This window comes from Budorcas taxicolor, chromosome 1 (assembly GCF_023091745.1).
Source record: "Budorcas taxicolor isolate Tak-1 chromosome 1, Takin1.1, whole genome shotgun sequence".
Taxonomy (NCBI): domain Eukaryota; kingdom Metazoa; phylum Chordata; class Mammalia; order Artiodactyla; family Bovidae; genus Budorcas; species Budorcas taxicolor.
In genome coordinates this window covers 107016291-107041866 of record NC_068910.1, presented here as the reverse complement: position 1 = coordinate 107041866, position 25576 = coordinate 107016291, and the positions used below count along the sequence as shown (strand labels likewise).

The following is a 25576-nucleotide window of genomic DNA, read 5'->3' as shown; positions in this document are numbered from 1 at the left end:
TACACAAAACTTATATTTGTTGTATCATATTTATGATACAACATATATAAGTTGTATATGATATAAGTTGTATGTGTTGTATGTGATATAAGTTATCATATCATATGATATGATATGTATCATATCATAACTTATATTTGTTATACTTGTATAACAAGTATATAAACTGTAGTATACTACCATACACAAAACTTATATTTGTTGTATCATATTTATGATACAACATATATAAGTTGTATATGATATAAGTTGTATGTGTTGTATGTGATATAAGTTATCATATCATATGATATGATATGTATCATATCATAACTTATATTTGTTATACTTGTATCATACTATACCATACTACGGGCTACACACTTCTCTGTCATATCCATAGCTTGAAATCAGCTATGATGACAGTATGGAAATCAGCAAACACTACAAACAGGGCTTTTTTTCCTGGGGTGTCTCTTGTTAAACATTTACTAGCAAATCGAGAACCTAATGTAGACGCCAGGAGTGTCCTGCTGTTGTTGCTGCTGCTGCTAAGTCGCTTTAGTCGTGTCCGACTCTGTGCGACCCCATAGACGGCAGCCCACCAGGCTCCCCCGTCCCTAGGATTCTCCAGGCAAGAACACTGGAGTGGGTTGCCATCGCCTTCTCCAATGCATGAAAGTGAAAAGTGAAAGTGAAGTCACTCTGTCGTATCTGACTCTGAGCGACCCCATGGACTGCAGCCCACCAGGCTCCTCTGCCCATGGGATTTTCCAGGCAAGAGGACTGGAGTGTCCTAGAGATTGCCAATTCAAACTGCTATGCAAGTAATATAGAAGTGACTGAGGCAATTATAGGCTCAATGTTCCTCTGAGGGCAGAGGCTGGTCAGGTTAAGACTTTTCTTGGAAGAGAACTTCAGCCCGGTGTCACTAGATTTCCTGATTTTTCAAAAGAAGTATTCAGATTTTCATGCAAAATTTTCCAGTTTAATGCAAAAGTTTTCTTTCAGTAATGACTAAAAGCAGAATCATTTTTTCTAGGAAAGGGAAGAAGGCAGAAGACAAAGGGGCTTCAAATGATTCTTAGATGGAATCAGACCAGAAAATTCTGAGCTAAATCTGGTTCTCTGTCATAAATTAACCTCCCTTATTAAGCACATTTGCTTCTCTTGCCTTTGTCTGTTCTATTTGTCTTCATTTGATTAACTTTCTACTTGTATGCTTTTTTTTTCAAGTCAGGGGTCTTCAAATAGGACACTTACGCTACTAGAGTATAATGGTTCCCTAAGGGTGCATGCAAGCTCTCAGAGGCGCATGTGAGCATGGAAAGTTTTAAAATAATTATTTCTGGATCTCTGACTTCCTCTGACCTCTTTCCTAAAATGGATCCTCCTGAAAATTTGCCTGCAGTCTTCTCTGTAGCCTCTCTTTAGTGATTGCTCTGTCCCATTTAACAAAATAAAAGCACACACACCTCTTCCTTTGTCTGAATCTTAACTATGTGTGTTACACGAGTGGATAAAACCTGCCTGGGTACAAAGAATCCATTACAGATGCTGTTAAGGTAGCTGATGACTTTAGTTTAAATAACACATCCTTTTCCAAACTGAGTGTTTTCCTTTTTTCTGATTTTCTTTTCCTTTTTTTTTTGCTTTCAACAATATTGAAGAAAGAACCCACTTAATTTTTCAGGTTACAAATCATTAGAAAGAATTATTGATGATACACCACAATGTGAATTTTGAAAAATAAGTAAGAAGGAGTTGTTTAAGTTATAGTCCTGAAACAAAATTTCTTCCAATTCCATGTCCATGAGCAAAGTTTTTCTGTATTTTCATCTATAGAAGTGAAAAATAGGATCAAGGAAATGTAAATCAAAACCATGAAATATCGCCTCACAGCTATTAGAAGGGCTTTATCCAAAGAGACAAGAAATAACAAGTGCAATGAGTAATATCCATACACAGATACACAAAATAGGGAAAAGGTACCATCACTTTATTAAGAAATACTTCTCCAATAAAATACAATCATAATTTTAATAATTATTTATCAACACTTATATGAGTTATGTTTTGCCCCATTTTTAATAGTCATAGAGGTTACAAAAGAATTTCTTTCAATGTGTATACACGTCTTCTCGGAAAGAAGTATGATAGGTGATAAAATTCAATGAAGAAAAATGGAAATGCAAGTTTCAAGAAAACAAAGAATGAGAAGACAAAACTTCTGGTTTTTAAACAGAAGCTTATTCGTGTATTTTAAAATGCATATTTTGAGTATTTCATGTTCATTGGATACATTTAAAGGAGGAATATACGTTTTATTTTAAATTATCAATATTTAATATTAAATTTTATGATGAAAAAATTGAAGATGACTACTTAAATATGTGTGAGGTTTTCAAAATTATTTCAGAGGGTATCTAAGCCTCTGAAAACTTTTTGAGAAATAGATGGTGTATAAAGTCAAAAATTAGTAAACATAGGACATCTCACTACACATAAGCAGAGCCCTCAGGTAAGAAGAGGTGTGTGTGCTTGCAGGTACTGCCAGGAGAGCCGTTCACGCATGCACGCTCAGTCATTCGGCCATGTCCAGCTCTGAGACCCCATGGACTGTAGCCTGCCAGGCTCCTCTGCCTGTGGGATTTCCCAGTCAGGAATATTGGAGTGGGTTGCCATTTCCTACTCCAGGGGATCTTCCCAACCCAGGGATCGAACCCTGTCTCCTGCTTAACAAGCAGATTTGTAACGACTGTGCCACCTGGGAAGCCTCTTGCCTTTTGTAGCAGGCTGCATGTTCATTGTTCTGGGGATTCTTTTTTTTTTTTTTGAGGATTACAATTCTGGAAATTTATTAGGATTTTTTTTTTTTTTTTTTTGTCCATTAGGGAAGCTACATGCGAAAGATACAACATACAGAATAACACAACTCCCAGACAGGGACAGGGTGGCATTTGGGGGAAGGGCATTCTGTCTTTGCTTTCCTATGTTCTACTTTTAATTTTTTAATTTTTTTTGTTCCTCTGGATGGAATTTCTGAGATGGGTATTCTGGGGATTCTTAATTAAGATTCATCCCTTCCAATCTCTGGAGGGCTATGCTTTTGAAAAGAGTACTAGAGATTACTGTTGTGTCATATTACTAAAGAAGTTCACAAATTTCCATGAATTTCCACCCAAGGTAACATTCTAATTTTTCTTAAAATAATAACCAGCTAGCTTTTATAAAACATCTATTATTTTCCAGACCGGTAGTTCTCCTGAGAAATTGTTATATATGCAAATTCTCATACCCTAAAACTATGGAATTAGAAACTCTGGGCATGGAGCCCAGCAAACCTGGTGATTGAGATTCATACCAAAGAATATAGTACTTACAAAACGTGTGGTAGGGGGCCTGGAACACAATAGGCATTTAATAAAAACTAGCTGCTATTACTTGTGCAATCAATGGATCATTCTAGCTCCTTGAAAGAGGTTTTCTAGTTAAGAGATTCTTGGAAGAAATAGTTCTCTGTGTCAGTTATTCATAGGATAAAATGACTTGTATTTAAGATCAAACTCATTTGTCTTCTACGCAAAATCAGAATTGTTCTTCCAACTTCCCTATTTCTATCAATGGCAAAAATGCATACATAATCTCTGAGGGTTTCAGCCAGAAACGTCTGTACTTAAAGATCATAGTGGGTGCTCTCCGGAGCCCATAAACCTGGACATATTTCTTAAACCTGCTGCTTCAGGACGTGAAATTCTCACCATCAAAGTATTAAGTTAAGAAACTGTGTCCACAAGTATTATGTTAAAAATTGATGTGTATTTCCTGAAGAAGACATGTATCAATGCAAAAGCCAATCAAGAAAGAGTAACTAGAACTTGCCTAGCAGAGCCCTCAGCGTCTTGTGTTATTGCTGCTGCTGACGATGACAGTGATGGTGACAGGAATGTTCTTTTTAAAAAAAATTGCATTTATTTATTTATGGCTGTGCTGGGTCTTCGATGCCATGTGGGCTCTCTCTAATTGCAGCGAGCCGGCTTACTCTCCAGCTGCAAGCTCCTCATTTCGGTGGCTTCCCTTGTTGCAGTTGCCACGCTCCACGCACAATAGCTGTGCATGGCTTCATTGCCCCACGGCATGTGGGATCTTCCCAGACCAGGGATGGAACCTGTGTCTCCTGCATTGGCAGGCGGACTCTTTACCACTGAGACACCAGGGGACCCAGGAATGTTCTTCTGGAAGAGGGACTGAGCAAGGTCTCAGGCACCTGGGACAAGAAGTCGGCTGCATGTCACTTACAGAGTTAGAACATGTCTGGGAAGTATGTGGCACAGGAAATGAGTCAGGGAGACCCAGCAACTTGCCTGAGTTCAGAGCCCAGGGAGCCACGGGCTTCGCTCCCAGGTCAGGTCTCCACGCACACCGGAAAGGCCACCCACTTTGCCTTGGCCCTAGGAAGTGCGCCTGCTTCACCACGGGACCAATCTCAGGTCCAGTCAACTGTCAGATCACCCATTTTCCCCTGGGATTCCTCTCCATGCCCATAGCCCTCCCTCAGTTCCAGAATCTACTACAGGCATTCTTCCTCGAATCTGAAGCAGCACCTATACTTTTTGCACATTTTGTAAAACACTGTTTTCATCAGTTTACAATGTTCAGGTCTTTCGTTTTGTTTTTTTCTTAACATTATCTTAGTGCAAGAGGTAGTTTAACTTCTGTGACTCCAAGAATCACTCAGGTACCACGTTGAATGCAGATTCCCAGGCTCTGTGTCCTCTGGTTCTGGTTTAGTTGATCTGGGTTGGGGTCCATGGATCTGAATGTTGATCATCTCCACCCAGGTGCTAGTGACCAGGTTTCCCTACTAAAAACCACATTGTCAGGACCACATCCACACTCAAGTGTGTCATTCAAGGTACTTTACCTTACCTGTCCCACCCTTGTGAAAGAAAGAGTCGATGTTGATTGATCTTTGTCTGTATGTAATATGAACTGAGAAAATAAGATTTATGTGTATATTTTGGAGCATACCATGTTGAGCACAGAAAGCTAAACTAAATCAAAATATCCAGAAGCACATGTATCTCAAAAACAATTTTCTCCCTTGGAGGTCCAGCAAACAAGAAAGTAGAATGAGGAAGGAAGACAGTACCAAAGTGTGGCCCCTGAAATATAAGCAAATCCTCCACATAGAGGACCATGATTTTGCAATGAGACCTGGATTTGGAGGTGAGCACTATCTTCACAAAACTCCTGTGTTATAATCCATGGCATTGTCAAAACTAAGTTGAAAATTTGAAGCCATTAAGACCAAAACACAATACCATCAGTTTAACAAAGAAAAAGAAACAAAGAAGACCTTTTACAATGATCTTCTCTTGAATAAGAGCAATTGATAATTTATGCAGTTTAAATTAACCAAAATGACCCATTGTTTACTATATACATTATCATAAAAAGTTTGTTCAATAAATAATACATGTTCAAAAATAGTGAAAATCTTGCCCATACAGCATATTGTTTTAATCAAAATCTATTGAGTTATATGATGGTATTCATAAAATCTTGTGAAACATGCTTAGGAGCTGGAACGCCTGACTTTTGTTGAAGAACTAGTCTGCCAAGTGCCATGACTCCCTGTGAACCACCTCTGCTGAGGGTATTTCTGTTAATTGCACCTAGCAATAAAAGTTGATTGAAATGTTGGAGTGCCAGGCACTGTGCTAAGCCCTTTAATGCACTGTCTCATTGCATGCTTGCAGTGACCCTATGAAGTAGGTGTTACAACCCTAATATTACAATGTGGAAATTAGAGCTTAGAGAAATTAAGAAATGTTCTCAAGGCCATGAAAAAGTAATGTGGTAGAACCAAGATGCAATGACTGGTAAGGAGAACAGAAGTAAACCACAGTAGGAGGATATATTACTTGGAAAAAAGCCTTTCCTCCTGTCAGATTGTTTCATGTGCATATCGTTGCATCCCTGGGGGTACCAAGCTTTTCAAAGATACACAGGGTGTGGCAAAATCACCCAGTTGAGCTGTACTCTCCACCTTAGAGCTACATGCATCCTGACTCTCCCGCTCCTGACCTAAGGTCTCCCACACCCATAATTTCCTGAACTGACAACTTTTCATGCTAGAGACGTGGAGGTAAGAGAAGTAGAATAGGTACCACTTTTTGATAATTAACACTTCAAGTACTTGGCGTCGGTGGGAAGAACTCGATACTCATCATATTGTGGTTATGACAAAGGGAAGCACAACACACAGGTAGGTACCACAGAAAACTAATGTGTTAACTGGTAAAATGTAAAAGTACATCAGGTAACTCTTACGTTAAGGATTGTTTGGGTTTTGTTCTTTAATTTTCTGGAATCCATTGGGTTGCAATTCTAAGGGTCTGGTTGTGATTTTATTAGGGGGTGTGTGTGTGCTTAATTGCTCAGTCATGTCCAACTCTTTGCAACCCCATGGACTGTGGCCTGCCAGGCTCCTCTGTCCATCCAGGGAAGAATACTCAAGTGGGTTTCCATGCCTTCCTCCAGGGGATCTTCTAAACCCAGGGATCAAACCCAGGTCTCCCACACTGTAGGCAGATTCTTTACTGTCTGAGCCACCAGGAAGCCCTTTATTAGGTTGATGACGCAAGTTTCAGCAGGCGTCAGAGTCCCCGGGGGCTCCTTAGCCCCCAGATCACGGGCCTCACCCACAGAGGCTTTGATTCAGTAGATTTGAGTGGGGTCACCAATTCTCATGTCTTATACATTTCTTGGTGATGTTGATTCTGCCGGTCTGAGAATCACATTTAAATAAAAAGCTTCCTGAATAAAGTGAGAGAGGAGAGTGAAAAAGTTGGCTTAAAGCTCAACATTCAGAAAACGAAGATCATGGCATCTGGTCCCATCACTTCATGGCAAATAGATGGGGAAACAGTGGAAACAGTGGTCGACTTTACTTTTGGGGGCTCCAAAATCACTGCAGATGGTGATTGCAGCCATGAAATTAAAAGACGCTTACTCCTTGGAAGGAAAGTTATGACCAACCTAGATAGCATATACAAAAGCAGAGACATTACTTTGCCAACAAAGGTCCATCTAGTCAAGGCTATGGCTTTTCCAGTAGTCATGTATGGATGTCAGAGTTGGACTATGAAGAAAGCTGAGCACCAAAGAATGATGCTTTTGAACTGTGGTGTTGGAGAATACTCTTGAGAGTTCCTTGGACTGCAAGACGATCCAACCAGCCCATCCTAAAGGAAATCAGTCCCGGGTGTTCATTGGAAGGACTGATGCTGAAGCTGAAACTCCAATACTTTGGCCACCTCATGCGAAGAGTTGACTCTTTGGAAAAGACCTTGATACTGGGAGGGATTGGGGGCAGGAGGAGAAAGGGACAACAGAGGATGAGATGGCTGGATGGCATCACCAACTCGATTGACATGAGTTTGAGTGATCTCCAGGAGTTGGTGATGGACAGGGAGGCCTGGTGTGCTGTGATTCATGGGGTCACAAAGAGTCGGACACGACTGAGCGAATGAACTGAACTGAACTGATAATATTTTGCTTTTCAGGAGCATTTGTCACATTTATTGAACCTAATTTAAGATTTTTAGAAGACTCAAAATCAGGCAGGTTCAAAGATGTATGCTTTTTTTTTTTTTTACTACCTATATCTGTTTTATAACTTTTTTTTTTTTACATCACTACTCAGATGTGTCATCCTTACCATAATTCTCCTGAAGATGTACTCTTAACTGCCATTCCCAATAGACAGTTTATTTCCCCCAACACAATTTGCCCAAAGTTTGGATAATATACTCTGCAACTGTTAGGCAGGTATTCTGGACATTGGTCTCCACAATTCTAAAGAGTCTCTAAAATCTTTCCCCTCCCACAATTTAGCTGGAGAACTTTTGTTTGAATTTAAACTTGACCAGCTGTGGGTGCTTGGAGCCATTAGGGGGCTCCAGACGCACAGGAATAGCTTGGAACTGGCCTCTCTCGAGTAGTGATTAGCAGCCCAAAATGATGTATTCCCTTCTATACGAATTCAAAAAGCTGCCCTAATTCCTGTTAGGTTAGGTTCGTCAATTTAATGAATTCCTATCCTAGAGGAAAGGGTTTTATGGGTTTATTTTAGACCACTGAAAGCCAGAGAGATTAAGAGAAAAATTGATGCCCTTGAATTTGGACCTTGAAACAAGCACTCTACACTTTGTAACTCAAAGTGTTCCAAGGACCAGCTGCAGAATCGCTTGGGAATTAGTTAGAAATGCAGAAGATCAGGCCCCACCCCAGGCTTTCTGAATAAAAATCTGCATTTTAACAAGATCCCCAGGTGATTCAACTATAACTTTACAATTTGACAAGCACCGTCATAAATTACCAAGAGCCGATCCAAAGCTTTAATCTTAAAACATTTATGCCTTCTTTCTCTCTCCTCTGTATCACCCCCATCCCCCAGAAAAACATAATATTGATCTTAAATTTCCACTTCTCTTGATCTGTTAGGGATACGTGTTAAGAATTTTTAAAACAATTTTTTTTTCCTGAGGCTACTTTGTGGGGTCATTAAAAATGCAATGGAAATGTACTGCTTAGTGGCAGGTGGCAAATCATCCCACGATTAAGAAATTTTTCTGACAGTCATGGACTGGGGCTAAATGGTATCCAAGTGGCTTGGGTATTCAGTCAGTTCAGGCAGAAAAAATCCATAAATTCAGTCAGAAGTGTCAGTCTGGTAGCTCTGTGAAATATAGTCCTTAACCTTCTCTTGTCTTGGTTAGAACAGCTTTTTATACCGGTGGCCCATTCTCCGTTCTCTCAAGCCTGCTTTCCTGGGAAACTCAAGCTGCAGGATATAAAAGACAGGCTTAAATTTATCTTCTCTTTCTTTATACTTGTCCATAACACAGCACACACACATTCTTCTTTCCTCTTGAGCTAAATGTAACTTCAGCACTTCTCTTGCCTTAATGTTTTCCTAATTAGCTTTAACATTAAAACCAGCTGCTACTGCAGTGTTTTTTACTTTTATAAAGCATTAGAAGATTAATTGACTCATTATGTGGAAACAGGAGGATATAAATTTAAGGGAGCCTTTTGTTTAACTTGGGTTATAAATTGCAGCTCATTTTCTTTATTTATGCTTTCCCTACCCTTCACATCTCCCATAACTAAGGGCTTTTTCTGTTTTAGTTGTATAGATGATGATTTCTTTGTTTCTTTAAAGTGAAATCAATTCAGCATCTAGATACTGGCTACTGAGTTAAAACAAAAGCTGAAGTTGTAAAAGCCACTTGTGTAGGCTTTGCTTGTCAAACAGGAGGACCAGATTGGGAGCCAGGGGGAACTGGCTGTATTCCTGCATTAACCAGCTCTAGCTTTCAGGCAAGGTCTTCAACCTTGCTGAGCATGAGTTCCCTCATATGTCAAATGGAGCTAAATTGGTTCTACCTAGCTAACTAACATGGAGAAGGCAATGGCACCCCACTCCGGTACTCCTGCCGGGAAAATCCCATGGACAGAGGAGCCTGGTAGGCTGCAATCCATGGGGTCGCTGAGGGTCGGACACGACTGAGTGTCTTCACTTTCACTTTTCACTTTCATGCATTGGAGAAGGCGATGGCAACCCACTCCAGTGTTCTTGCCTGGAGAATCCCAGGGACAGGGGAGCCTGGTGGGCTGCCGTCTATGGGGTCGCACAGAGTCGGACACGACTGAAGCGACTTAGCAGCAGCAGCAGCACCTAACTAATAAAGTGGCTGTAATGATAACATGATATAATATATCAAGTATTTTAAATGTACTACACAAATAAGATGAATAACTTTTATTTAGATCCCCTTATTCCAGCATGCATAAAAGTAAGATTGATGATTTTATAGGTATAATATAGTATAATGCACATGGCAGTATAAATGTCTGTGCTACTACCTAGTTAGTGATCCTGGGAAATCAACACCTAATTGTAATACCTAATAGTTACTTAATTTTTACTATATTCCAAATGCTTTATATAGAGAATTAATAAGAGCATTTATGAAACTGGTATTATTCATGTTCTCTGTATCACACATTACTATATACTGAATAAGTTGGTTAAGACATTTAATGTTAGGTTAGGCTAAGGACTTGATATGCATTTTTTTAATTTAGTTTCACAGCAACCCCATTAGGCACAGACCGTATATGTATGTCCCCTATTTTACAGATGAGAAAAAACTGAGGCTTAGAGGAGTTAAGGATTACAGAAGGTTAAACTCAGGTTTATATGGTTACAAATTTCATAGTTTTTAATCTTTTTGCTTTATTATCATCTTTTCTCTGAGACTCAGCTCCTATTTGGCAAAAAAGAATGATTTTTGGAGCTTTTAAGAAGCTCCCAAATTATATGATTTTGCATCTTGCTTTTACTCACCCTCATCCTCCACTCTGTCCTCAGAATGTCAGAGCAGAGTTTACAGTCCTGGGCCCAGGAGAAGATGCACTTGGGCATCAAATGCAAAGGAGACAAAAATGAGGTCAGAGAGCATCTGAGGACAAATACTTTCCTTTGAGATGAAAGAGCTCATCCTGACAAAAATAGAATAAATGGGAGAGAGGAAAGAAGAAATCTAAGACGTATTTAGGAACCATTCCTAATGGACAAGCCATGTTTTTACCCCACTGTCAGTCCAGCCTTCAGACAACCCTGAGGGCCCAGTGCTTGTCCAGTGGTGGCACGAATGTCCTTGTATGGTGGTGTTAGAAGACTGCCCTGGCTTGCAGAGATACTCCTCAGTAACTGGGTCCTACTTACAAGTCATAAACATCCTGAATCCAAGTTGTGCTCACACTTTGTCATAAAATAAACACTGTATGAGAAGCACTGGATCATTCTTTAGTGAAGAGTGGGCTGATTGTCTCAATGTTTGAATGTAAGACTGGGAATTGTGGTCTCTAGTCTGAGGAATAGATTCACATTTTTGCTGAATTCAGTTCAGTTCAGTTGCTTAGTCATGTCCGACTCTTTGCAACCCCATACACTGCAGCACGCCAGGCTTCCCTGTCCATTACCAACCCCCAGAGCTTGCTCAAACTCATGTCCATCGAGTAGGTGATACCATCCAACTATGTCATCCTCTGTAAATCTGCTGAATTACAGTAACAATAACATGTATTCTATGCTATTTATTGAGTATCCACTAAGTTTATCAACTATATTATTTCTAGTCTTTACATAAGTCTCCTTGGTGAGACCACTACTGGATCTGATAGTTGAGGACCCTAAGCTTAGACATTTTACTGACCCTAGTTCTCATGTGAGTCATGGAGCTGGATTCAAGCTCTGGTCAGGACTCTAATGCCAAAATTTTCTCCAGGATGTTCTGTTCCCTCTCCAAGGCCTCTCCCATCTCTTCAGTCCTTTGGAGTATTGCAGTTAGTGGGATGAATTACTCATCCTGAAAGACCAGACAGGGCCAGGGACGAGATCTTTGCATGAAGTGTATATTTTGATAGCTCTACCAGTTAAAGAGGGCTTTTCCAGTGACTCAGTGGTAAGGAATTCATCTGCAATGCAGAAGATGTGGGTTCGATCCCTGGATTGGGAAGATCCCCTGAAGGAAGACATGGCATCCCACTTCATCCCACCTGCCTGGCAAATTCCATGGACAGATGAGCCTGGAGGGCTACAGTCCACAAGGATGCAAAGAGCTGGACATGACTGAAGTGACTACGCACAGACACGTCAGTTAAAGAAAAAGGCAAAACAAAATAAAAGCATCAGAGCTAAATCTGATAAAGGGATAATACTGAGCTGTTCCCAAGTTAATGCTTAATCATAATTATCACTAAACAATATTTTAATAGAATTGTCATTATTAATACTATTGGAAGTGATTGGTCCAATATGGCAGGAAGTAGTTAGCAGTTCAGACGCAAGTAAGGTATTCCTACAGCCTGAAACAGAAATATATTCTAGTGACAGGCCAATGCCTGGCTAGTTGAAATCCTTGTAAGTAAGGAATGATATCGAGGGTTTCGATTTATAAAAGAGGGAATCTGTGTAGATAAAGTGAAGGTAATGTCAGCCACGAAGAAGAACTAAAGAGCCTCTTGACGAAAGTGAAAGAGGAGAGTGAAAAAGTTGGCTTAAAGCTCAACATTCAGAAAACTAAGATCGTGGCATCTGGTCTCATCACTTCATGGCAAATAGATGGGGAGACAGTGGAAACAGTGGCTGACTTTATTTTCCTGGGCTCCAAATTCACTGCAGATGGTGATTGCAGTCATGAAATTAAAAGACGTTTACTCCTTGAAAGGAAAGTTATGACCAACCTAGACAGCATAAAAAGCAGAGATATTACATTGTCCATAAAGATCCGTCTAGTCAAGGCTATGGCTTTTCCAGTAGTCATGTATGGATGTGAGAGTTGGGCTATAAAGAAAGCTGAGTGCTGAAGAACTATGCTTTTGAACTATGGTGTTGGAGAAGACTCTTGAGAGTCCCTTGGACTGCAAGGAGATCCAACCAGTCCATCCTAAAGGAGATCAGTCCTGGGTGTTCATTGGAAGGACTGATGCTAAAGCTGAAACTCCAATACTTTGCCCACCTGATGTGAAGAGCTGACTCATTTGAAAAGACTCTGATGCTGGGAAAGATTGAAGGCAGGAGGAGAAGGGGACAACAGAGGATGAGATGGTTGGATGGCATCACTGACTCAATGGACATGGGTTTGGGTGGACTCTGGAGTTGGTGATGGACAGGGAGGCCTGGCGTGCTCCGGTTCATGGGGTTGCAGAGTCGGACATGACTGAGCAACTGAACTGAACTGAATGTCAGCCAGTTAATGGGGGGGGGGGGGGGGGGGGCGGGGAGAGTAGGCATAGATGGTGCACAGGGACTGGTGAGGCAGGTCTTGTTTTATAATGTATTATATTGGGGCTTCCCTGGTGGCTCGGATGGTAAGAGATCCATCTGCAGTGCAGGAGACCCCAGTTCAATCCCTGGGTTGGGAAGATCCCCTGGAGAAGGGAATGGCTACCCAGTATTCTTGTCTGGATAATCCCATGGACAGAGGAGCCTGGCGGGCTACAGTCCATGGAGTTGCAAAGAGTTGGACACGACTGCGCACACACACATATATGCATCACATTTCATACACAGTACTAAATAATGCAGTTAATAGCATCAGCATCCCCTCACACAGGAACAGACGAAACCCTCTGCAGAGTGTAACAAGGGGCTGTCTCGGTCTCAGTTTGTTCTCTGGGCACGTAAGGCTGATTCTGTGAGACCCACCTGCGCACAAATCTAGAACTTGCCTGTCTGAAGTTGCTCCCATTCTGATTTTCAGAATACTCTCAGCATTCACATTTCTAAGGATGTCTGCTTCACCCCAATGCAAGTTATGGTCTCTGTTTATCCGGGAAGGGACATTTCTGAATGAGCAGCATCCCTGGGTAGCACTGTTGTCAGTGTGTCCCTCTAGCCTGCCCACGTGGAAGAGACTGATTTTTAGGCAAGAGAGGAAAGGCTCCCACATTTGCCAAAAATCATGAACTTCATGCAAGTCTGCTCCCTGAATATGTAATAATATATCAATAGATAAGTGAGAAATTTATCATTAAAACTTGAAAAGTAATTCATTTGCAGCATTGATCTCTCTCCACTTTAAATGTTTCCAAAAATAATCCTGATTCCTCACTATATTCTCATTCTTCTTTCTGAAGGGTCTCCACTGCCAGTGGGTATAGATGTCCAGGTTGAAAGTATTGACAGCATTTCAGAGGTCGACATGGTAAGTTTCTCCTTGAGATGCTTTTTTCTGAATGGATAGATTCTCAGTAGTGTCAAATCACTGATGTTTTAATAAATCATCTTAATTATGGATGTTATTTATTTTTCCTGCTTTGCTTAATAAAGTTGAAGTTGCTTTATTCTTTTCTAACTATTATCTCTGCCCTGGATTATAATTCTCATCCCTTTCTTTCTCTTCTCCTTTTCTTCTATTGGCTTTACAGTGTCCCAAAGGACAGGATATATTTAGCTATGTGACTTGAACCTTGGTACTCAGTATCAGCAAAAAACTGGTCTGCATTCTCCATGCCCAATCAAGTGATCCCCAGCGTTGGCTTCTTTTGCTTATCATTTATCATTTTCCAACCCTCCCTTATTTCACCCTGAAATCACTTTCAATCTCTTTAGTTTTGTCCGGCTCTCCTCCCAGTAGGCAATTCAGCCTGCTTCCCATGAGAGTGCCAAGTAGTGGTGATGCTGATGTATCACTGACCTGGGCCAGTGTCTGCCATTTGACTTCATAGGCTCAGTGTTTGCCCGGTGCCCTTCAGATCAGACTGAGCATCTAAACACAAATATATGCTTATTAAAGCAATCCATGCAGTAACCCACAGGATTCCCTGTGGAGTGGTGTTATGGTAATGAATGAACCATTGTATTTATTCACTCTTACCCTAATTCAAAATTACACGTGGCTGGTGCTCCCAGATTAACCCAGAGCAATAATACAATGTACCTCTATTCTGATCCTAAGAAAAAGAAATGAGCTCATCATTACTTGATGACTTGTTTGTGGTTTGCTGAGATTTGTCCTTCACTGGAGTAATACATGTTGAAGTTCTATTATATGTGTTATTTCAAGAAGAATTTGAATGACACATTGTCATTGCCTACATCCTATAACTTAGGTGAAGATAGGAGAATTTCTATTCAAACAAACAAAATACTCATACCTGAGAGCCAAACAAAACTCAAATAATTGATAAAGCAAATTTTTTTCTGCTAAAATAATGTTAATCTAACTTTTCCCCCTTATCCTTGCCTCCTTACGACTGGAATGCATATAAACAATTTAAAATCCTGAGTCATACCGGATCAGAATCTCTGAGAACTAGCTTCTGGGGGATGTGTCATATTAACAAATGCACAAGTGATTTTTGGCACACTACAATTCCAGCACCACCATTTCCTGGTATTTGCTCTGTGTCTCAAGCTGAAGATCACCATCTCTTTCTCAGGACCTCTGTCAACATTGCTGTTGTTTAGTGGCTCAGTTGTGCCTGACTCTTTTGCAACCCCAGGGACTATAGCCCACCAGGCTCCTCTCTCCATGGGATTCTCCAGGCACGAATACTGGAATGGGGTACCATTCCCTTCTCCAGGGTATCTTATCGATCCAGGGATTGACCCACATCTCCTGCACTGCAGGAGGATTCTTTACCACTGAGCCACCAGGGAAGCCTCTCTGACAACATGCTTTCCATTAAAATGCTTAAAAACTCCAATAAATGTTGTGTTCAGGTTCTTATAGGACTGTAGTTTATTCAACTTGGGGAGGACTGCTTTAACAAAAACAGTAGAAATATATGGGTATAAAATCAATCATAAAAGTGAATATTTATTTACAGTGAGAGAAAAAGCGAACTAAAGTACCAGAAAAAAAATCAAAATAAAATACCAGACCATGAAGTTTCAGGTCCCTCTCTTCTGAGATCATCTTAGGTGATTTACCAGAGTGCTCAGGTAGAAATGCGTCCCACTTATAACCTGTTTCCCCTCAGCAACTTGAATACTTGATGATTTTCAGAAACTCTCAGCATTCACCAGAGTCCAGGGGAGGAGAGGCTCTGTGATGGAAGCTCAGTAGCTTCATTCTGAATCTACCTGAAGATATAATATAAGCCATTCACGCACAGGTCATAAACACCTACGGAAACCAGTGGAGACTGATAGTACTGACTGGTCATCCTGAATCATATTTCTGCTGGCCTTGACTTGTCTCTTTTTCTCCCTGCCTAGGACTTTACAATGACTTTTTATCTCAGGCATTACTGGAAAGATGAAAGGCTCGCCTTTCCCAGCAAGAACAACAAAAGTATGACTTTTGATCATAGATTAATCAAGAAGATTTGGGTGCCTGATATCTTCTTTGTCCATTCTAAGAGATCCTTCATCCATGACACAACTGTGGAGAACATCATGCTGCGTGTCCACCCCGATGGAAACGTCCTCTTCAGTGTCAGGTGAGGAGGGCTGTCTTCTGCCCTGGGCTCCCTTGCACCGCACCATCTACACCAACACTAGGGGGACTCACTGCAGGCTGAACTCCCAATATTGCTGTGTTTAGTAATGCTGGTGCTTCAGACACAAGCAGAAGATGTGACTTCTTTCCTGATTCTAACTCTCAGGTTTTGTTTCTGTAATGACTTTTAATAATTAGCATTTTGTTTATTCTTTTCAAGATTTATTTCTTTATTCATTGGCTGTGGTGGGTCTTTGTAAACGCATGCGGGCTTTCTCTAGTTGTGGAGAGCAGGACTGCTTTTCACCATGGTATGCAAGCTTCTCATTGCGGCAGCTTCCCTTGTTCCAGAGCACGGGCTCTAGGCCTGTGGACTTCAGAAGCTGCGGCGCGTGGGCTCGGTAGTTGTGGCACACAGGCTTAGTTGCTCCAAGACGTGTCGACTCTTCCTGCACCAGGGGTCGAGCCAGTCTCGGGGTCCAGCCCCGGTGGATCCAGGGTAATTCGAAGGTGGGGACGGAATCAGCGTCCTAGGAAAAAACTTATTTAATTACAGATATAGAGAGAGATTAGAAACAGATAGTGTAGTAGGAAAATTAGTGGAGGAAAAGAGGCTGAATAACTTGGTTTACGTGGAATACCAATCACCACCTACGTAGGCCACAGGCGTCTTTCCATTCTCCCGAAGGAGAGGAGGCACTGAGGCCTCCTCGGTCCAATCTTAGAAGCCCAGGCAGAATTAGCAGGCTTGGTGAGTACCCACATTCCAGATGGGAATTCAGCCAGGAAAGCGGGGAGCAAGAAAGAAAAGACACGGGGGAATCAGTCTTTCCAGAAACTGATCCGATTTCTTTATTTTTTAGGTTTGCTTATATACCTTTCGTTATACATAGGGATGAATACAGAGTCACGCGGGGGTCAGCAGTCCTGATCTTTATCAAAATCAGGTGCTTCACATAAATGTATAAAAAAAAGTTCTTAGGGGTTTTACATCATCTTCTGGCCATGAGACCTGCTGATATTTTATGATCCTTTCTTTCTGATAACCAAAAACTTATTTTTTCCAAGGGAGTTTTTTCTGAAACCAGGTGCCACGCTCTGAAGGTACCAGATAAAGTTGCATTCCTATAGGGTGAGGGTGTAGCGGGTTACAACTAAGAAAGGAATTTATTTAACCTAAGGTTAACATGATTAACCTTAAAGGTTAATACTTATTTCTCCTATATGCGAGTTATATTCATTATAAGGGCAGGGAATATGGAGATTTAGCAGCAAACATCAGCCCAACACATGAAAACCCTTCACCAACATTCCCCTTAAGATCTATTTAGTCTTAAGATAGTGATAAAGTCACATTTTTACATAGCAAGGACACAGTGATTTATAACAAAGTACAGTGATCTATAACAAAAGAGAAAATTCATTAACTCAAAAAGTCTAGTATTGCTAACATCAAAAACTGCTATATTTCCTTTTCTATATTCTAAATACATTGATTAATATATTCCCAGGTGCCTAAGGATATGGAGGCCTGGCGGCAATCATTGACTCAACAATGAGAGAAGCCCTATGCTAATTAAGACTGTCAAAATACTCCAAGATCTCTGTGCTGTTTATGGTTGAGAGGTAGTAAACAATCATGTGCTTAGTGGCAGAAGCGTGGATAACCCTGTCACACAAACTGGTCTGTCAGCAGAGAGGTTTGACCTGAGACACCCTTGTCACATCCACGGCAGGGAATTAGCAGCAATTATTGGCACAACAAATGAAAAACCCTTTACCAATATAATTCCTAACCAACCCACTCTACTAATAATTTCTAACTTCCCCAAAAGAATCTGCTTTTAGTAAGTCTAAAACATCTCGTGCCTCTCACGATTGGGAGGCTGTAAACAATCACATGTGGCCGGAAGAACCTGTACAGGCAGGCTAGATAACCTTCAGAGGAGTTTGTAAGTTGAAACACTCTTGTCACGCCCAGGAATTTTTATTGACTTGGAGCTGTAAGTTAACTCCTTCTCCGAGAGAGGTAATGGGGTTCAGCCCCCCTTAAAGTCAGAGGTATAGGTGAGAGCATAAAACGTAAAGTAGGCACTCTGGTTCTGGCGGTAGATGCTTGGGAACAGGGGGTTTCCTGAGGCTCGACCCCACCTTTGAGTACGCCAAGCCTCCTTCCTCATGACCTTTGCCATGGGCAGAGTTCCTCACTCTGGCTCCCAGCGAGCCAGTGTCCCTTGCAATGCAAGCTGGATTCTTAACCACTGGACCACCATGGAAGCCCCTAACTTCCAAGTTTTAAAGAGTGATTTCCTAATCTAACTGTACCCACTCTGGGCATATATAGGAGAATAATAGGAAATAAGATTGGACAAAATGGAGCTGAATTATGGATAGCCTTAAGAGTCTAACCCACAGTTTTTTATAGGTACCCAAACTGCTTTTCCTCCTCACCAATGCCACCCCACCCTGCACCCCACCAAGCAGTCTTGGAATCTTGGATTAACTAAATAATTTTGTTAAGTATGTCCTTCACTCTTCACATGAAGATATAGTCATCATGCACGTTACCCCTAATTTCTTCATTTAAAACTTGTTGAAAATGAAAAACAAAATTTTAATTTAAAATATTTGATCTGTGCTAATGGACCTATCCAAATGATAAATAGGAGTTCTGTATTCTGTTGGATATCAAAAAATTTAATAAAATATTTGTTCAGACACTATGCTATAATATCCCTCCATCTTTACTATAACATTTTTTTTTTAGCCTAATGAGTCCAGTGCTTACTGACTGACCTACCATAGGTAATCTTAAAAATGTTTGGCAAATCCAAGAAATTCATTTTTTCAAATGTCTTAGAAATCCCAGAAAGATTCAGTAGTAAACTGAAAAAGAAGTTAGCTCTCCAGAGGATATCCATGTCCTAATCTCTGGAACCTAGGAAGGTGACTTTATTGGGGAGTGGGGGAAAATTACACAGATATGATTAAATGAAGGGTCTTGAGACAAGGAAATTATTCTGGGCTATCTGGGTTGGACTGAATTCCATCATCAGTGTCCTTGTAAGAGAAAGGCAGGGGAGGATTTAACACACATGGAAGAGTAGGAAGTAGTGTGATGGTGAAGACAGAGACTGGAGTGCGCAACCACCAGCCCAGGAAAGCTGGCGACTTCCGGGAGCTGTAAGAAGCAGAGGATGACTCTCACCCTCGAGCTTCGGGAGGAGGCAGGGTCTTTCTGACACCTTGGTTTCAGTCCAGTGATGCTCATTTCTGACTTCTGGCCTCCAGAACTGTGAGAGAATACATTTCTGTTCTTTTAAACCGCCAAGTTTATGGTAATTGTTTACTGTGAAAATATGTTCTTTTTACTCATTAAAAACACCTTGCTTGCTCTAGTACAAAGATTCTGTTACCGGACATTTTATAAAAAGCTATCAGTGTTTTTTAAAAAAATGAAATGAGACGAAAGTACCACTTTCCATAAGAACTTTTACATCAGAGGTAACCTAGAACGCTAACAAGTACTGGAATCAAGGCTTAGTAGAAATCAGCAGCTGAACAGCAGCATCTGGCCAAGAAATCAACTGTTTTAAATTAATTTTTTTGATGAGGGGATATCCACTGGAGAAGTAGCTCAGTGAATTGTCCTTACCCTGCACATTCCAAAGAAAGAGTTGGCTCTTGCCTGGCTCCTGGGAAATAACCTACAAGTCCTTGGAATATCCTGCCTGATAAGTATGTCTTTGTTTACCCAAAGACCCTGAGCCACATGGTATCAACTTGACCTCTGGAGGGGCTAAAGATCAGCCATGTCTATGTGACCAACCCGCAATTAATGCTTTGAACCCCTAGGCTCATGTAGCTTCCCTGGTTGGCAATACTCCATGCATGTGGTCATATGTCATTGTTAGGAGAAGTAAGCACTGTCCATAAAGCCCTGTCCACTAGAACAGGACAACTGGAAACTTGCTCCTGGTTTTTCCTGGAACCTGGCCTGTGCATCTTAATTTCATTGTTGATTTTAACTGTTATCCTTTCATTGCAATAAATGATTAGCTGTTAGTATAAGAGCTTTGATGAGTTCTATAAGTCCTTCTAATGAAACATTGAACCTGAGGTTGGTCTGGAGGTCTCCGAACACAGAAGGACTCAGAATTGTTGTCTGCACAGCTATTTCAGCTGACAGCAGAGCCAGTCCAAGCCCAGAGCCAGGTCACCTGGTTTCAGGCTTGATTCTGACACCATCTACTGACAAAGAGTCTCTCCTTGGCCAAATTCTACTCAGTGTCCTCTGAACTGTCTTCTCACGTTGGCCCCGATTTTGAGCTTCTGTTTCTGTCTCTGCATAGTCAGTTTAGCCAGAGTCCCCCATCCTCAATATCTGATCACCCTCCATGTCTGATAAGGCTCCTCATCCACCTCTCCAGCCCCCAGCTGACGTCTGACCACCCTGGCCCTCCTTCAGCAAGAATTCTGTTTGTTAGGTCCATTTAGCCAGGTTCCCCCAACCCCTTATGTTTCCTCTTAGTAATTTTCCATCCACTGACTTGCACACCCCCCATCCTGGCCTCCTTGTTCCTTTGCTATAAATCCCAGTTGTTATGTTTGGAATTGATCCCAATCTCTCTTCCCAATTACAAAAAAAAAGAAAAAAATTATAGTAGCTCTCCTAAATAGAGTCTACCTTACCATTTTTTAAACAAGTGTCGTGAATAATTTTTTCCTTAACACTGTCTACCTAATCTCCTTGGCTGTTAATTTATTTATGTGTACTCTGAGGGAAGGAGACCGAAAGACTTCAGAAGTCCTTTTTTAAAGTACCAGGAAGATGCCAAAATGAGTATGTTTTGTGTTGCAAGGTTATCCAGACCCCTCCCTGGCTTGGCATTTTCCTGCATGGCTACTGACAGGACAATTCAAAGCACAGCAGATAAAATGGTTTTCCCCCTCTGATTAACTGAGGGGTGCCATGGGTAGGAGCAGCTGTTGCCTTTGTTTTTTGCAGACCTGCTCAGGGGCCTTTTATGAACCTCTGATCTGCTTTTGTGGGTACCACAGTTCAGCAGCCTCTGCCTGAAGCCAGGAAAAGCTAGGAGGACATAAAATGTGAAGAACAGCCCTCATCAGTATGTAAGCCCTTTGACTTAATAGCACCTGAATTATGCATTGTGCACATAGATCTCTAACTGAAAATGCTGCAGGCTTTCCACTCACTCCTGCAAAGATAATTTCCTCAGGTAAACTTGCTTTGTGAAGGAAACCTTTCCTCATAGGTTTTTTATTACCACCATTCCAGCTCTTTATTACTGGAAACTATTTAAGTTTGACTCTTCCAAAAAGCAGAAAATATTTAAGTCCATTTAAAGTCTTCTCGCTTTGAAGTGTGTTTTTCTGAAGACATCCGAGCCAGAAAGTATAGAGGAAGCTGACCAGGAAATAGTGAGATCAGAAGCAATTCTTACACCAGGAATTCACTCATTAACTCTGGGTCTTAAGCAATCACCCACCTTCCTGGGTTTGCTTCCTTATGGGCTACTTGGGTAGAAGATGGTGACACCTGTTTGGCATTATTCTTGAAAGGTGCACAAAACAGGCAGAGTGTCAGATAGCTTTAAGCTTCATTACTTATTTGACCTTTGGTGAAATGACCTGCAGTTTTCTTTTTCTTATTCTTCCTATAGGATAACTGTTTCAGCAATGTGCTTTATGGATTTCAGCAGGTTTCCTCTTGACACTCAAAATTGTTCCCTTGAACTGGAAAGCTGTAAGTGTAACCTCCCGATGGAGTGAGTACCCGTGGTCTGAACACACCATCACATACTTGCAGTATATAAACAGACTCTTAACAAGCATGTGAACATTTTGATAGAAGTTAAATATGTTTTGGAGAAGGCAATGGCACCCCACTCCAGTACTCTTGCCTGGAAAATCCCACGGACAGAAGAGCCTGGAAGGCTGGAGTCCATGGGGTCACTGGGAGTCGGACACGACTGAGCGACTTCACTTTCACTTTTCACTTTCATGCATTGGAGAAGGAAATGGCAACCCACTCCAATGTTCTTGCCTGGAGAATCCCAGGGATGGGGGAGCCTGGTGGGCTGCCATCTATGGGGTCGCACAGAGTCGGACACGACTGAAATGACTTAGCAGCAGCAAATATGTTTATCCAAAAAAGCTTATTGTTTGGTTGGTTGGTTGGTTGGTCTTTTTGGTAAGAATGATGATGGCAAATTGTCTTGCAGATGAGAAGATAAAAGAGTCGAGAAAAAAATGCTTTGGTAACTACATATTCTGCAGTTTCCACAATGATTTTAAAGGAATAACTCCCTAAAAATGTGTATTCTTGCTAATGTTATTAACATAGAGTGGCAAATTTAGAAAACTCTGCCATTTATGTTCTCATATGAATCCCAACCTTCCATTAAGTACACCTCGTTTCCCCAGGAAAACCCAGCTCTAGATTTAGATCACCCAGTCAAAGCCCTGTCAAAGGGCATCTGAGCCAGAGCCCTGTCAATTACTTAGATCCACACCCCCTCCCCAGCTATTTTTGACATGACTTATTAAAAGCTGACTGCAATTTTTTATGATGCAGGTAAAGTGCTGGGAATCTCAATGGGTGTCTCCCACAGAGACAATTCTCCCCAAACCCACTGGAAACTCTCTATCACACTATTTGATCTTACAAGAAAATTTTCTACAAGCCCAGCTCACTTTGCAATTTCATCCAAGAGGGTCACAAAACCCAAGTTTGAGGCCTAAAGCCTTGGCATCAGGCCTGTGAGTGAGAGGCGGTGCTGTGACATCACAGTGCACACAGACAGGGGAGCAGCTGTTTGGAGATTTTTAAAGCGTCATGTGGGCACGAGAAAACCCAACCATACTCTGTCAGTAATCAGGGTCTAATTTGGGGAGGTTGTTTTGTTTTGCTTTTTTTTATGATATGGGTATTATCAGTCTTTTGGCAAACATATATTTCAGAACCATGACATTGGACCAGATCATGGGGATATAGAACTTTATAAAACACCATCATGGACCTCATGGAACTTACTGGAGCTCATTCTAATTGCAGGGATGTTATTTTCTTGTCTTAGATGCCTACAATGAGGAGGATCTAATGCTGTACTGGAAACATGGAAACAAGTCCCTGAACACTGATGAGCATATTTCCCTGTCTCAGTTTTTCATTGAGGAGTTCAGTGCATCCAGTGGATTTGCTTTCTATAGCAGCACAGGTGCAGTATTTTATGTGGACAAGTCATGAGCATTTATTGAGCAGCTGCTGTCTGCAAAGCACATGTGGCTAGTCTTGAGTCCAAACAAGCCTCCCCTTTGACCAATAATGTCATCCTTCTTTTCCCAGCAGCCGTCTCTATCTTTGCAATACAGGTCTTCTTCAGCTGACGATGGGCTACTTCCCAGTAAACTCATCATGAGTTGAAGTATGTTTAATACACCTAACCTCCTGAACATCATAAAGTAGCGTAGCCAAACTTAAACAGGCTCAGAACACTTATATTAGTCTATGGTTGGGCAAATAATCTAATGCAAATCCTATCTTAAAATAAAGTGTGGACTATCTCCTGTAATGCAATTGAACACTGTACTGAAACTGAAAAAACAGAATGGTTGTCTGGGTACAGAATGATTGTAAGTATATCAGTTGTTTGCCCAAGATCATGGGGCTGACCAAGAGCTGGCTTGCTGCCACTGCCCAGCATCATGCAAGAACATGTGGTTAGCATGGGAAAAGATCAGAATTCAAAACTGGCAGTACAGTTTCTACTGAATGTACATCACTTTTGTACCATCATAAAGTCAAAATAAGTCAAAGCATCCTAGGTCAGAGACCATCTGTACACATTTCTGTCTTTATCATGTAAACACCTTTAACTAGATGTCTTGCTTCCCCTCAGTTCAGTTCAGTTCAGTTCAGTCGCTCAGTCATGTCCGACTCATTGCGACCCCATGAATCGCAGCACACCAGGTCCCTAGGCCTCTGCAGTCTACTCTTCACACAGCAGACAGAGTGTTCTTTTGAAAACATAAAGAGCACAATTCTTCCTGTGAAAACTCTGCGGTGCTTTTGCACCAAACTTAAAGCAGAACTTAAGCTTCTCATCATGGCCCACAGGCCCGACATGATCTCTCTCTGCCTAAGGCTCTGATCTCACCAACCACCACTGCCTGGCCTCCCCACTTCTTGCTTGTCTTCAAACACACCCACCTCATTCCACCTGCAGGAGTTCTGCTTTCACCTTTCTTTGCCTGGTGCGTTTTCCCTGATTTTTTCATGACCAGCTTCCCCATTTTGCTCAGAACTTTATTCAAATATCATCTCCTCAGAGAGTTCCTTCCTAGCCATCCTATGTACAATAAACCTCCCTCCTCACCATTCCCCATGTGTATTTGTCTTCACAGCACTAACCACTTCCTGAAATACATCTCTGTTTGACTGCTTTCTTGTCTGAGTGCCTGGATAGAAAGAGTGCAGGGATCTACCTGTCTGCCTTGTTCACTGTCTCTCTCCCAGCACCTCAAACATGCCTGGGGCATGATAGATGCTCAATAAATAGCAACTGAATGACTTGGTCAGTAAAGTGATTCTTGCACTTTATATGCCTATGAGAAGTAAGTACAGATATTGCGGAAATTTTCAATTTTATTTCAATACTTCTTTATTTTTTTGTTGTTACACAGACATACTTTATAATGAGAAAGATTAAAATGGGCTCCTGTATGTGTGTATGTTCAGTCACTAAGTCATATGTGACTCTTTTGTGAGCCCATGGGTTGTAGCCCGCCAGGCTCCTCTGTGCACAGGACTTTTCAGGCAAAATACTGGAGAGGGTTACCATTTTCTTCTCCAGGGGATCTTCCCAACTCAGGATTAAACCCAGGTCTCCTGTATCTCCTGCATTGTAGGCAGATTCTTCACCACCAGCACCACTTGGGAGCCAAAAATGGGCCCCTAACATTACTTTTTTTTTTAAAGAGAAGAATAAAGCATTTTGAAAGTTGTATTCAAATATCAAGTTATTAATGATATCTGAGTTCATACAAGCATTTCTTAGGTTTTGAAAAGATCAGCATTTAGAATTTATTTTAGTTCACAAGTAGGTAATAGTTCTTCCTCACATTATCCATGAATTACCAAACAAGGTCACCTGAGAGCCAAATTCAAGTGTTTTTCTCAAATTAAACATATTAGTTTCATAAAAATATTTTATATTTTGTCTTCATGCCTATCATTAAAACAACCACCATAACCGCTACTCCTAAATCAGCTATACAGAAAAAAAAAAAAAAAACACTACAATTCTAGCTCAGTTATAAGAGTCAGAAGTATAGTGACAATAATGAAACTTTAGCGTCCATTTGGTAGTTGAACCACCAGGCCCTCACTTATTCCCCTTGGCATTTCTTTCACCAATGCTTGTCAATGTTACCAAGTTGATGAGGACCTCTGGGCCCTCATGCCTCTCAATGTCCCTCAGAATCATGCCCTGTTGATTTAGAAGGAAAAAGAAATGACTGCTGCCCTTGGGGGATGCATCGAACAGTTA

At 41.2% G+C, this 25576-nt stretch overlaps 1 protein-coding gene across 1 annotated transcript in view; it reads left to right on the top strand.

Annotated features, from left to right (window-relative positions):
* GABRR3 (gamma-aminobutyric acid type A receptor subunit rho3) overlaps nucleotides 1–25576 on the top strand; it is a 46925-nt gene that overhangs the window by 4171 nt on the left and 17178 nt on the right. The window contains exons 2-6 of the mRNA XM_052647885.1: nucleotides 5096–5208; nucleotides 13696–13763; nucleotides 15782–16005; nucleotides 21689–21771; nucleotides 23105–23245. Of these exons, the coding sequence (XP_052503845.1) occupies nucleotides 5096–5208; nucleotides 13696–13763; nucleotides 15782–16005; nucleotides 21689–21771; nucleotides 23105–23245 (629 nt within the window). The remainder of the gene's footprint in view (nucleotides 1–5095; nucleotides 5209–13695; nucleotides 13764–15781; nucleotides 16006–21688; nucleotides 21772–23104; nucleotides 23246–25576) is intronic.